The 14259-nt window shown below is 39.5% G+C and overlaps 1 protein-coding gene across 1 annotated transcript in view; it reads left to right on the top strand.

Annotated features, from left to right (window-relative positions):
• The window catches only part of LOC126481445 (serine/threonine-protein kinase Genghis Khan), a 382862-nt gene that overhangs the window by 345472 nt on the left and 23131 nt on the right, over positions 1-14259 (top strand). Inside the window, exons 31-32 of the mRNA XM_050105210.1 lie at positions 10986-11103; positions 13307-13473. Coding sequence (XP_049961167.1) covers positions 10986-11103; positions 13307-13473 — 285 coding nt within the window. The remainder of the gene's footprint in view (positions 1-10985; positions 11104-13306; positions 13474-14259) is intronic.

The raw sequence follows: 14259 nt of genomic DNA, 5'->3' as shown, positions 1-14259 counted from the left end.
GAATTTCTTGACTGATAATGAAGCTGTGTCTAGGAAATAAGAAGTAGAACATTACATGTAAAAGAGTTTTTGAAAATGTGAAAGGTTTTTTCATAGCAATGGGAATTTCAGTAGAATTAAGATAGAGGAATTCCAAATATTTTGTCTGAATTGTAACAATGTATGGCAGAAATCAGGTAGCCAAAGGGAAAGAGGAAAAATACTTGGATAGTTTTTTAATGTGATTGTGGAGAAAATTGCTAAATCTGAAATAGACAAAATGAAAGGTGAAGAAGTACTTCGAAGAACAGAAGAGGAAAAAACTTGTGTAAATGATAAAAAAAATCTGAAAGAAAAATTAAATAAAAGAGAGGAAGAGGGAGAAGACAAAGAAGGAAACATGAAATTCTAGATAGCATTAAAAATCGGTGAAGTAACAAGGAGATTAAGGGAAAGGCACAGTACGGGAAAATGGAGAGCATCTAGTCAGTGTATGATATAAGAAAGCATACCAATACTTTTATTACTGGAAGTGGTAGTTATTGCTAGTAATTAGGTGGTTCAGTTCATTGCAAAACATGAAATGTCAAGATGCCAGTTGCAGTTCTTGTGCTTTGTAACACTACTTGAATTGCACAAATCCCAAGAAAATTCAAATTTTTTATGTGTAGATTTGAATTTGATTTAAATCTCACTGAGTATGAAAATCAAACAATGGAAATGCCAAGCAGAAATATCAACAATGTAGGAAGAGATAGATTGCTATTTACCTTAAAAAGGACACATGAAGTTACAGACACTTACGTCAAGCTTACGGCCTCAGGCTTCGTCAGCAAAAGAGAAACACACACTATTCATACACACAACCAACCACCCCTCATGCACACATCATTGAGTATACAAGTAGAGTAGTGTGCATTAGTCCTAAAAAGATGTCTCAGACTGTTAGAGATGACAGCAGATGGAAGTGTAATGTTATTGCATAGCTAAAATATCTGTGCACCAAATATTGAAATTGATCTACTGGATGTGATGAGAAGGAATAGAGAGTCTGCTCTGACCCAGGGTTCTGAGTGACTTTTCCATACTCTCCCCATTTCCTAAACCTCACCAGTCCTCTTCCTTCACCTCTCTTGCTTCCCCTTCAACCCTTCTGCCAGAAGAAGGAAGCACTGGCTGTGAGAGCTTGCAAATTTAAATACCTTTGTATGTGTGTACTCCTTGCCAGCCCTTGCTGAGTAGACATTTTTATGTATCGAATAAAGTATTGTATTATCCCATACTGTGGAGAAGTATTGCAGAATGTAAACAAAACACTGAAATCCCGCAATAATAAGATTTCCTATTCTTTGAGGAAAACCACAGCCCAGTACATTTTCTCCAGTTCTCCTCACAGTGAGTGTTCTAGCTTATTCCTCCATTTTTACATATATTTATTTCATTGTGATTGTCTATAAAGTCAACATACTCTGTTGTTTTGTTATATGTACATCTTCCCTGCAGTAAGAGAAATTCTTTATACCACTGATATCTAATTTAGCATATGTATTTCCTGATGCCATTATCAGTTCTATCTTTTACTCTGTTTCTGCATTACTTCCTTCTGTAATACCTCTACAGGCTATTCTTCTATATTCATGTCTTGTCTAAATTTTATTTTATTGTTATTGTTCATTAATTTAAATTGTTATATAAGGCTATTAGATTGGTTTACCATATGTGTCTGCATTACTTCTATCTGCAATACCTCTACAGGCTGTTCTTCTATATTCATGTCTTGTCTAAATTTTATTTTATTGTTATTGTTCATTAATTTAAATTGTTATATAAGGCTATTAGATTGGTTTACCATATGTGCATCGTATCTTCTTTGTTAATTTTGTCCACCTCCCTTCCACCTAATCTTTCCATGCAAGCACACACTATTCCACAAGAACAAGCAGTTTTTCTGTGTTTAAGAGGTAATATTTTTGTTGTTTGTTCCTTGCACATTTATTGTGTGTTTGATATTTTAAATTATGTTATTACTGCACTGTCAAAGATAACATTTACTCTGTGTGGGAACCTCCCTCCCAATGTGTGAAATCTTTGTCAATACTGTTCACCAGTTTTGCATCTGTTCAATGACAATGTCAGTTTAAGTCTCACAATGACCTTGTTAGCTGAAAACAGTTTACTGGAATAAATTAGTACTGCAGGACATGTACAATTTTGTGTTTTTCATTTCTAACTAAATAGTATATCAGACAAGTGATTAATAGAAAGATGTGAACAATAAAGTTACACACTGACCCAAGGTTTTGTAAATGGAAACAACTAAATGTTCTGAGATAACGAGATAAGGCAGAGAAAATTAAACCATTTACTGAATAAGGCCACAGTTATAAGCAGAAATGCTAGTAAAATTAACAAGAACTGTTATTCTATCACATGATGAAGAAGGATAAGGTTCAAGTAATACCACATATTTGTTATGATTATACAGTACATTTGTGGATGAGATTCTCATTCTCAAATGCTTCAAATGTCATATCTTATTTAAATATTGTGAAGTTACAGTTACAAGGCTCCATCGTATAATTTTGTGTTATTTATTAAGTGAATTGAGACATGTTTCATTAGAAAGGTGTGTGGCTGAAAAGTTAAGTGAAGGAACAGGGTACCTGCAGTTGCATGCCCAAATCATTGAAACGTTCCATGTTCTGTGAAAACATGACTTCTAAGCAGATAGAGAAAATATGAAGTGGAGATCTTAATTTAATTTTTTTATAGCATACGTATTTTAGAGTGGTTCATGGTGTGGGCTCCTGTAGTCATGTCCTAGTTCATGAACCACGGGCAACGTATGAGTGGCCAAGTAAGTGGTCCCGACAGTCGGGATACCAGTTACTTTGGAATAAGGCTGGGCATCTTGGACATATTCTGAGTCGTGGTCACCTTTGTGCTCATACGGCAAAGACTACCAAATCCACCGATCCCTCAACCGTTAGAGGTAAAACCCAATGGGACTCGGGGCAAGTAAGACAAGCAACATGCTTCCCTGGTACTTTAAATATGATACTGGCAACAATAAGAGCAAAATGCCTCGGACCTTTGGAGGTGACGGAGTCCCACCTCTAACTGACAAACCAGGGACTCCTAAGATACAACTCGGCAAACGAATGGTAACGAGATGGGGAGCTATTAATATCAATGGGGGCTACTCTGGGAAGAAGGTAGAGCTGTCAGAGGTTGCAAGTAAGATGGGGCTGGGCGTTTTAGCTGTTAGTGACATTCGGGTAAGGGGTGAGAAACAAGAGGAAGTGGGAGAATACAAGGTCTACCTGTCAGGAGTCAAAGCAGGAATAGCACAATGGGGTGTAGGGCTTTACATCAGGAAAGAAATGGAACCCAGCGTAGTTGCAATAAGGTATGTAAATGAACGACTGATGTGGATAGATTTGACAGTGTCTATCAAGAAAATTAGGATTGTGTCAGTATATTCGCATTGTGAAGGGACAGTTCAAGATAAGAGGGATAGTTTTTATGAGGCACTCAGTGATGTAGTTGTTAGAGTAAAGGACAAGGACAGTGTTCTGCTCATGGGTGATTTTAACGCCAGGATTGGAAATCGAACAGAAGGGTATCAAAAGGTTATGGGTAAATTTGGAGAGGATATGGAGGCCAACAGGAACGGGAAAAAACTCTTGGATTTCTGTGCCAGTATGGGCTTAGTAATCACAAACTCCTTTTTTAAACATAAGAACATTCACCGGTATACTTGGGAAGGCAGGGGAACCAGATCTGTCATTGACTATATAATAACAGATCAGGAATTGAAGAAGGCTGTGAGGGACGCACGTGTATTCAGGGGATTCTTTGATGACACTGATCATTATTTAATCTGCAGTGAAATTGGGATTGTGAGGCCGAAAGTGCAGGAGGTCAGGTCCATATGTAGGAGGATAAGAGTGGAGAAACTTCAGGATAAGGAAATCAGGCATAGGTACATAATGGCGATCTCAGAAAGGTACCAGTTAGTTGAATGTAGTCAATTACAGTCATTGGAAAAGGAATGGACAAGGTACAGGGACACAGTACTACAAGTGGCTAAAGGATGTCTCGGAACAGTAGTGTGTAAAAGTAGGATGAAGCAAACAGCTTGGTGGAATGACACAGTCAAGGCAGCCTGTAAAAGGAAAAAGAAGGCGTATCAAAAATTTCTACATACTAGAACTCAGGTAGACAGAGAAAGTTATGTTGAAGAAAGAAACAAAGCCAAACATATAATTGCAGCATCCAAGAAGAAATCTTGGGAAGACTTTGGAAACAGGTTGGAGACTATGGGTCAAGCTGCTGGAAAACCATTCTGGATTGTGATTAGCAGTCTTCGAAAGGGAGGTAAGAAGGAAATGACAAGTATTTTGGACAGGTCAGGAAAACTGCTGGTGAATCCTGTGGATGCCTTGGGCAGATGGAGGGAATATTTTGAAGAGTTGCTCAATGTAGGTGAAAATACGATCAGTAATGTTTCAGATTTTGAGGTAGAATGGGATAGGAATGATGATGGAAATAGGATCACATTTGAGGAAGTGGAGAAAGTGGTCAATAGAGTGCAGTGCAATAAAGCAGCTGGGGTGGATGAAATTAAGTCGGAACTCATCAAATACAGTGGAATGTCAGGTCTTAAATGACTGCACAGGATAATTGAAATGGCCTGGGAGTCGGGACAGGTTCCATCAGACTGGACAAAAGCAGTAATCACACCAATCTTTAAACATGGAAACAGAAAAGATTGTAACAACTACAAAGGTATCTCTTTAATCAGCGTTGTGGGTAAAATCTTCTCAGTTATTGTTGAAAGGAAAGTGCGAGTATTAGTTGAGGACCAATCGGATGAAAATCAATGTGGGTTTAAGGCCTCTTAGAGGTTGTCAGGACCAGATCTTTAGCTTACGGCAAATAATGGAGAAGTGTTATGAGTGGAACAGGGAATTGTATCTATGCTTTATAGATCTAGAAAAGGCATATGACTGGGTTCCTAGGAGGTAGTTATTGTCTGTTCTACGAGATTATGGAATAGGAGGCAAACTTTTGCAAGCAATTAAAGGTCTTTACATGGATAGTCAGGCAGCAGTTCGAGTTGACGGTAAATTTAATTCATGGTTCAGAGTAGTTTCAGGGGCAAGACAAGGCTGCAGCCTGTCTCTACTGTTGCTCATATTGTTTATGGATCATATGTTGAAAACAATAGACTGGCTGGGTGAGATTAAGATATGTGAACACAAAATAAGCAGTCTTGCATACGCGGATGACTTAGTTGTAATGGCAGATTCGATTGAAAGTTTGCAAAGTAATATTTCAGAGCTAGATCAGAAATGTAAGGACTGTGGTATGAAGATTAGCATCTCCGAAACGAAAGTAATGTCAGTGGGAAAGAAATATAAACGGATTGAGTGCCAAATAGGAGGAACAAAGTTAGAACAGGTGGACAGTTTCAAGTACTTAGGATGCATATTCTCACAGGATGGCAACATAGTGAAAGAACTGGAAGCGAGGTGTAGCAAAGCTAATGCAGCGAGCACTCAGCTACGATCTACTCTCTTCTGCAAGAAGGAAGTCAGTACCAAGACTAAGTTATCTGTGCACCGTTCAATCTTTCGACCAACTTTGTTGTATGGGAGCGAAAGCTGGGTGGATTCAGGTTACCTTATCAACAAGATTGAGGTTACGGATATGAAAGTAGCTAGGATGATTGCAGGTACTAGTAGATGGGAACAATGGAAGGAGGTGTCCACAATGAGGAAATCAAAGAAAAACTGGGAATGAACTCTATAGATGTAGCAGTCAGGGCGAACAGGCTTAGATAGTGGGGTCATGTTACACGCATGGGAGAAGCAAGGTTACCCAAGAGACTCATGGGTTCAGCAGTAGAGGGTAGGAGGAGTCGGGGCAGACCAAGGAGAAGGTACCTGGATTCGGTTAAGAATGATTTTGAAGTAATAGGTTTAACATCAGAAGAGGCACCAATGTTAGCACTGAATAGGGGATCATGGAGGAATTTTATAAGGGGGCTATGCTCCAGACTAAATGCTGAAAGGCATAATCAGTCTTAAATGATGATGATGATGTATTTTAGAGCTGTACTTGAATCCTTTGCTGCACAATTTGCAAGACGTATGGGAACTGCAAGATTTCTGTAGACAGTATTTTTCGAGATGAATTGAGGCGGCAGAGTCGTAGTGTAATTCCCATAATTAATATCCTCTCAGACTATGAAGAGCAATGTCTGACATTTTATGTAAGGTTGCGTGACATAAATGAAAATTAACTGGAAAAGTGCAAGGGTAATAAATGAAAAAAGGAATTGAAGACTTGAAGGATAGTGTGCTAATTACAAACTGGAAAGTTGTACACAAAACCTTTGGTGTTAATGAAGAATATCAAGTATTCTATAAATAATTGATGAGTGAGGCAACTTGGTGAGTGGTTGAGGTGCTAAGTCATTGAGAGGTAGAACAGAGGAAGAAGGAGACTGTAGAAGAAGGTGTGAGGTGCAGGATGAGCAAAATAAGGATCATTGAATAGGATTGGTGATGAGTACGGTGCAGGTGCTAGTTGAGATAGTTCCCCATAATCCTTACAATTTGTATTGAATGGTTTGTTCTTTAGTATAAATGCTCCATCAGTTTTGTTATCAGATGCTACATTTTCATTAATGAAAATCACGAAGCTGAAAAAATTCCTGTCTTGTGTTTTTAATATAAAGAGTAGACATGCAGTCCTGCTACACATAGAAATCCCTGTGTCACTGTAGGATAGGGTGCCAGTAGAGGAGAGGCAGCAAAAGCTTGCAGAACTGCACATGTGCACAAGTGCTGCACAAGGGTGGACCAGTGCTTGGCCTACCCCTCCCCCCCCCCCACCCCCACCCCCACCCCCCTACCACCACTGCACGGCACATCTCGACTTCCTTAGACCCGTCTCACCTTTGATCAGTCCTTCACAGAACTACTCGGAAATTTTATGTACCAATTAAATGCATCTCTGTTTCCTCCAGCATGTGGTGCAGTATTTTTCGAAATGCTAGTGCTGTTTATTCCATGCTATTTGCTTGTTTGTAGGAAGTTTAAAAGTGCAGTGATTGTTGCAGTGACATATACACTCAGAAAGAAGAGGCAGTTTAGTGACCTGTCATTGCAAGCCTTTAAAGGCTTTCACATAATCACTGGCCACCATAAATTTGCTTTGCAACACAATGCACAAGAAATTTAAAGATTTAGTTGGCAGTGAGAGCAAAAAAGTTGGTGGACCTAAAAGATTGTACTGCTGCACAGTGAGCTGATCCAAATGTGAATAACTCTTGAAAATCATGGTGTTCATGCTATCTGTTTTTGTACATGTTTGCTTTCAGAAATCCAGTGTATTTACAGCCCATTGCATTGTTTGTTATGCTACACCACAAAGATGCTGTGCTACAGAGGTGAAATTTAACCGACGGGAAGAAGATGCTGTGATATGCAAATGAGCATTCACACATGGTTGGCGCCGGTAGCGACACCTACAACATACAGACGTGAGGAAAGTTTCCAACCGATTTCTCATACACAAACAGCAGTTGACCAGCGTTGCCTGGTGAAACGTTGTTGTGATGCCTCGTGTAAGGAGGAGAAATGCGTACTATCACGTTTCCGACTTTGATAAAGGTCGGATTGTAGCCCATCGCAATCGCGGTTTATCGTATCGCGACATTGCTGCTCGCATTGGTCGAGATCCAATGACTGTTAGCAGAATATGAAATCGGTGGGTTCAGGAGGGTAATTCAGAACTCCGTTCTGGATCCCAACGTCCTCGTATCACTAGCAGTCGAGATGACAGGCATCCTATCCACATGGCTGTAACGGATGTGCAGCCACATCTCGATCACTGAGTCAACAGATGGGGACGTTTGCAAGACAACAACCATCTGCACAAACAGTTCGACAATGTTTGCAGCAGCATGGACTGTCAGCTCGGAGACCATGGCTGCGGTTACCCTTGACGCTGCATCACAGACAGGAGCGCCTGCGATGGTGTACTCAATGACGAACCTGGGTGCACGAATGGCAAAACGTCATTTTTTTGGATGAATCCAGGTTCTGTTTACAGCATCATGATGATCGCATCCATGTTTGGCGACATCGCAGTGAACGCAAATTGGAAGCGTGTATTCGTCATCACCATACTGGCGTATCACCCGGCGTGATGGTATGGGGTGCCATTGGTTACATGTCTCAGTCACCTCATGTGCGCACTGACAGCACTTTGAACAGTGGACGTTACATTTCAGATGTGTTACAACCCATGGCTCTACCCTTCATTCGATCCCTGCGAAATCCTACATTTCAGCAGGATAATGCATGACCGCATGTTGCAGGTCCTGTATGGATACAGAAAATGTTCAACTGCTGCCCTGGCTAGCACATTCTCCAGATCTCTCCACAATTGAAACTGTCTGGTCAATGGTGGCCAAGCAACTGTCTCGTCACAATACGCTAGTCACTACTCTTGATGAACTGTGGTATCGTGTTGAAGCTGCATGGGCAGCTGTACCTGTGCACGCCATCCAAGCTCTGTTTGACTCTATGCCCAGGTGTATCAAGGCCGTTATTACGGCCAGAGGTGGTTGTTCTGGGTACTAATTTCTCAGGATCTATGCACCCAAATTGCGTGAAAATGTAATCACAAGTCAGTTCTAGTATAATATTTTTCTCCAATGAATACCCTTTTATCATCTGCATTGCTGCTTGGTGTAACAATTTTAATGGCCAGTTGTGTACTTAGCCAGCAACCAACTCTAGCGGCCCATCGTTGCACTATATCTACATCTGCTTCTACATCTATACTCTGCAAGCCACTTTATGATGTTTGATATAGGGCACTTTGTGTACCAGTGATACTTCATTAAAAGCAATCTACAAAATAGTGCTCATAATTGATTTGCTGCCAGTGAAAGACAGTGAGAGGGCTCGACGTGCTGGAAACTATCAAAGAGGAAGTTGAAGCCATTGGCCTGAATTGGAAAATCTTGGTCTCAGTTGGAGCATCAGTGATATAAGAGGGACAAACAGGTTCATAGAACTGTTATGCAAAGAATTACAGCAATTGACAGGCATTCTTTATGGGATTCATTGTTTTGTACATCAAGAAGCACTTTATGCTAAATTTAGGAGCATGGAGCATGTCATGAAACTGGTGGTCTAAAAACTAAATTTTTTGAAATCACCATCAGTTTCAACAATTTTTAATGGGACTGAATGAAGAATATGGAAACATTATTTACTACTGCAAAGTATGTTGGTCAAGACAAAGGGTATGCCTGGAACAATTTTCTGATTCAAAACAGGCTGTTTTTCAGTTTCTGAAGGAAAAAGGGAAGTAGGAATCAAAATTAGAAGATTTGGGCAGGATTGCAGACATCACATTTTTTGGTTGATTTGACTGCAACAGTAATATCCATGTTTGGCTCGACCTATGTGTGTGGAAGGGGTTTTGATAATGAAACTAAATAAATTACTATTATGTGATAAGCTGAGTGACAAAAATCTGTGAAACTGCCTACACCTGTCCTGGCACTTTGTACCAAATATAAATTTTATTGTCTACAGTGAACCAAAAATAATTGAAAATAATGAAAATTTTGTTTTATTTGTGGTATAATGTGTTGAGAATTGTAGCCAGTGCAGTGTCTGTACAGAGGTTCTAGGTAATAAATTTTGTTTCTTTCAGATGTAGTTGTAATCATTTATTCCATCCCTAACAGCATGCTATAGTGACTATATGTTTTTGCCTCCTTTTCTGTATCTCAGCTTAAATATTGTAAGATTTTTACATGGAACAATGTGCCTCAAAAGATTTTACTTGAGTAATGCATTTGTAAACCCAGCCTTTTATTTTTGTAGGTGTATACTCTTGTACTGATAATCAGTAACAGTGTAATAATGCTCTTTATGATGTGTTGTGCATAACTTCATATTTTCGAATTTCCTAATATAGCATAATATGAAACCAAACCGCATGCAAGCCATTCCGCATTACTTGTGTGAATGGTATACCATATAAACGGCACATTTGCAGCTACCCCACCTTCCCACTCAGACAGCTGGGTGTGTGTGTGGGGGGGGGGGGGGGGGGGGGCAAATGTGGAGTCAAAAGAGAGAGATCTGCAGGCATGCTGAGTTCATGGCCTGTCCTTGCACTAGGGGAGACAAAACAAAATGACCCAGCTTATTGTTAGAATGTAGTATTGTGTGTTAATTCATTCATTGCAGCAGTGGAACTGATACAGCCGTGCTGTGCCAGTCCTTTTGACTTATTTAGCCATCTAGATTAACCTGGCGGAGCTGCGTCGTTTCCGATGCTAAAGAAAACAAATTCCTAGACACTGCTCCACTTTATCAGTGGGCTGCGCCATATTATCTTGGTTCCTCTAGTGGCCCTCTCTCTCTCTCTCTCTCTCTCTCTCTCTCTCTCTCTCTGTGTGTGTGTGTGTGTGTGTGTGTGTGTGTGTGTGTGTCCATGCTTTAAAGTCATTGATCTTTTCATGGTCCCCTTTGTATATAGCCATTTAGTTGTCATCTCTTTGTACAGAAAATTAGAATTATTCTCAAAAAACTGCTTTTGTACCCACATGCTTGTACCTGCAGGTATAGGAAATAAAGATAATTTAGTTTACTGTTCACTGACTAAAATTGTGTGCTCAAATTCCATTACAGAGAGGTCACCACTCAGTGGAAGAGTCAGCGAAATATGAATTGATAATTTAAGTAAGATGTCATTTGCCGTTATCTTTATTATGTGAGAATAACTGTTCACCTTTACTAAAAAAAAAAAAAAAATGCATAATTATAGTATATTGGTCTCTCTCATTAGCTGTAACTTTGTAACTGAATTATATTACTAATTTTTGATACAAATCCTGTAACCTAATCAGATAATTATTAGTGACAGCATGTTATGAGATATATAATTAACAATTTTATTTTTAGCTGTTCCATTCAGGAGCAAAGCTGGCACATGCTCCACCCAGACATCCTTCTCATTCAGAGCAGCGACGTATTTCAGGGCATACACAGCGTCCAGCTCAAACATATTCAGGTCATAACGGTAAGAATGATGTTACTCATTGGTCTTTGATCTCTCTCTCTCTCTCTCTCTCTCTCTCTCTCTCTCTCTGTGTATGTGTGTGTGTGGGGGGGGGGGGGGATGATATGTGAAGCCTGTTCATATTATTCTTATCTGGATTTTGCTCAATGTTGTTGTGTACTATCTCTCATGTGAACTTCAACCACTAATTGCCGAAGTGTTTTTCTTCAGTCAGCATTTATTCCTGGGTTGTTTGGCTGACACAAATTCTGGGAAAAAGAATGTAACACTTAAAAAATGAAGTAATCTTGATGTAATCATCATATTTTAGGCAAATCCCAGATGAGAATCAAGGGGCATGCCACTCTCCTTTTACATTTGCTTTTGTTTTTTGTGCCAGATAAAAAGCATTCAATATGGGGTTCCACATTGTAGACTGGAACACCTGAGGGGGATGCCTTCAGGTATGGATAGTGTTCCTGCCCTTCTTGGATCAGAAGCAGTGGATGATTGAGCACAATATGCTCTTGCCACCATCCTTTTGAATTTTCATTTGTGAGGCATTGAATGATGGGAACAGTACATGTTCCAGTGCTTGTATCCAAATCGCACTGCTTTCCCATGAATGAAGTGTTTTAGATAATGGCGTCCATAATATCAAACCAGTTGCTCATCAGTGCTCACGCTGGCAGAAACAACATGACATTTCATATTCTGCATATCCTATCAAGGGAAGAAATTTGAAAAGATTATTCCTTTCATCAGGTGGGATTCTATTCAGATGTATGTTATCATTGAGATTTATCTGGCATTTGATTTCCATATGTGTTGCTGCTCATACTCTGTCATACTCACTGTATATCAAAGTCTTCCTCTTCATTCTAATATAAGAACGTGGTATCCAGTGAGGAGCAGTATACCTAATAACTTTTTTAATGCAATCATTGGATCCAAGATGTAATTGTTGCTAGGTAGCGTACTGGACACTTTCACTGGAAGTCAACTTTCATATTGTTCATCTAACTCTCCTTAAAACGATCAGCTGCAAACTTTCCTTTTAGTGCTGTTACCAAATGGAATTAGTGCTGTTCAGTTTTTACTAGATCAGGGTAGATATTACTGTACCTTCCATCTTCCTTTGTCCAGTTAGAAGTGATTTTAGTTTTAATTTTCTTCTTGCAGTGGCGTACTTTTTCTTCATCCGCCCTTTCTTCCAAGGTACCGAGAACATCAGCTGGAAGCATATGTGCCAGAGTATTGTAGACTGTACCATCACAGCGATACATCTCATTTACACTATGTGGAGGGAGCTTGATGATGTTGGGGGTATCGTGCACTTAACCCTCACCATCAGAAGAAGCCATGAAATTGGGGTCATTTGCAATGTCCTCAATTTCCCTTGTAGAAAGTGCTTGATAATGACACATTGTGCCTGGAGAGAAACAGTAAACAAAATGTTGTTTTAGGCAGAACTTTCCATACTCCTCAGATGCGAGTTGAAATTCAGAGAGCCCTCTCGGGAAACTGAAATAACCCTTGGAAAAAAACAATTGATAAACATCTTCTAAACCCATTATAGGACATGCCATTACACAGGCACTATTTACCTAACAATATAACTTACATTATTTTGAAAATATTCAACTTGTGTAACTAAGAAAAACATTACTTCTTCCCACACATAATTCAGTAAACTTCATTCATTAAGAACAGCTGATGATGAATCATTGTAGTCGATAATATAAGACAGTGACAGATGCTGCCAACATAATTACAAATACACCATTTCGGTTACAAACACAAATCCCCAAATGGGGATCATAGCAGTTGATGGGCTAATGTAATATCTCTTAGCATTGCTCTCTGAAGATTGTAAACTCTCTGAGCTCAGCACTAATTTTTAAATTCCTCATTTGTTTCTACAGCTGCTGTGCTTGTTACTGAATGTCACTTGTTCTACTTGGAACTCTACAGATTTTATAAGCCCAGCTTTAATAAATGTTGAATGATTAATAATAAACAAAACACTAAAACTCGATAGAAAAAGTCAAGCAGACTGTTGTGAATATATGCATAATTCACGGTAAAATGTACCTGTTGTATAATTTAAATGACCATGAAGAAGATAGTGTACTTCTTGGAAATAAGGGTGGTAAATAACATCCAAGACTGTAAAAGCCAAAACTTCAGTCACTTTATCTCCACCTGTATCATGGTTGTTCAGGTTCTACATCGTCACGTCGTTCAGCTGCTCCACCTAGGCCTGCTGTTACACCACCCTCATTGCCAAGATCTCCGGATGGTCCACCAATGGATTCAGAGTCTTCCCTTCTGCATCATCATGCATCACTGGCATTGGGTAGCGTACCTTCTCTACATGAAGTGGGCAAGGTAAGCAAAATAAGTCTCTTCATACAATTAAATTTCAGTAATTCAACTGAATGCATATATTTTTATCTAATATTTATTGATGCTATCAAATTACTGACATGCTCCCTTGTTGCTTATAATGTATGGTGTAAAACAAGTTTATACTAAGACAATTGCAGTTTACTGACAAATCTTATGCTGTTTTTCAGCTTAATACAAAATGAAAGTATAGAGATTGAGGGAAAAATCAGAAAATGAATTCATTCAGTTGAACATATTCTCTCCCTCCTTCCCTTTTACCTATACCTTTTTTATGATAAATCAGTCATATGACATCCAAATATGGAGAAATGCCTATGTCTCCAGGCATCTCCATGCTTTAGAACCTTGAGACATATGCGTTCGCATTGCTGCTGCATCTTTTCAAATGTCACTTGCCCACCCTGCATTAGGCCACACCTTGACCTTTTCTTGTATCTTGAAATCCTGAAATTAGTTTGTTTGGTCCACCCACATCCCATTCGCCTGGCTATGTATCCTGCCCACTTCCAGTTCATTTTTATTACATTCACAAATATATCTTCCACACACACACACACACACACACACTACCGAACGAAAGCATTGGTATGTTGATAGACACACAAATAAACACAAACACACACAAAAAATTCAAGCTTTCGCAACCAACGGTTGCTTCATCAGGAAAGAGGGAAGGAGAGGGAAAGACGAAAGGATGTGGGTTTTAAGGGAGAGGGTAAGGAGTCATTCCAATCCCGGGAGCGGAAAGACTTACCTTAGGGGGAA

The sequence above is a fragment of the Schistocerca serialis genome, chromosome 5 (assembly GCF_023864345.2).
Source record: "Schistocerca serialis cubense isolate TAMUIC-IGC-003099 chromosome 5, iqSchSeri2.2, whole genome shotgun sequence".
Classification (NCBI taxonomy): Eukaryota; Metazoa; Arthropoda; class Insecta; order Orthoptera; family Acrididae; genus Schistocerca; species Schistocerca serialis.
Note: the sequence above shows the minus strand (reverse complement) of the source record. Positions and strands in the feature narration are given on the sequence as shown.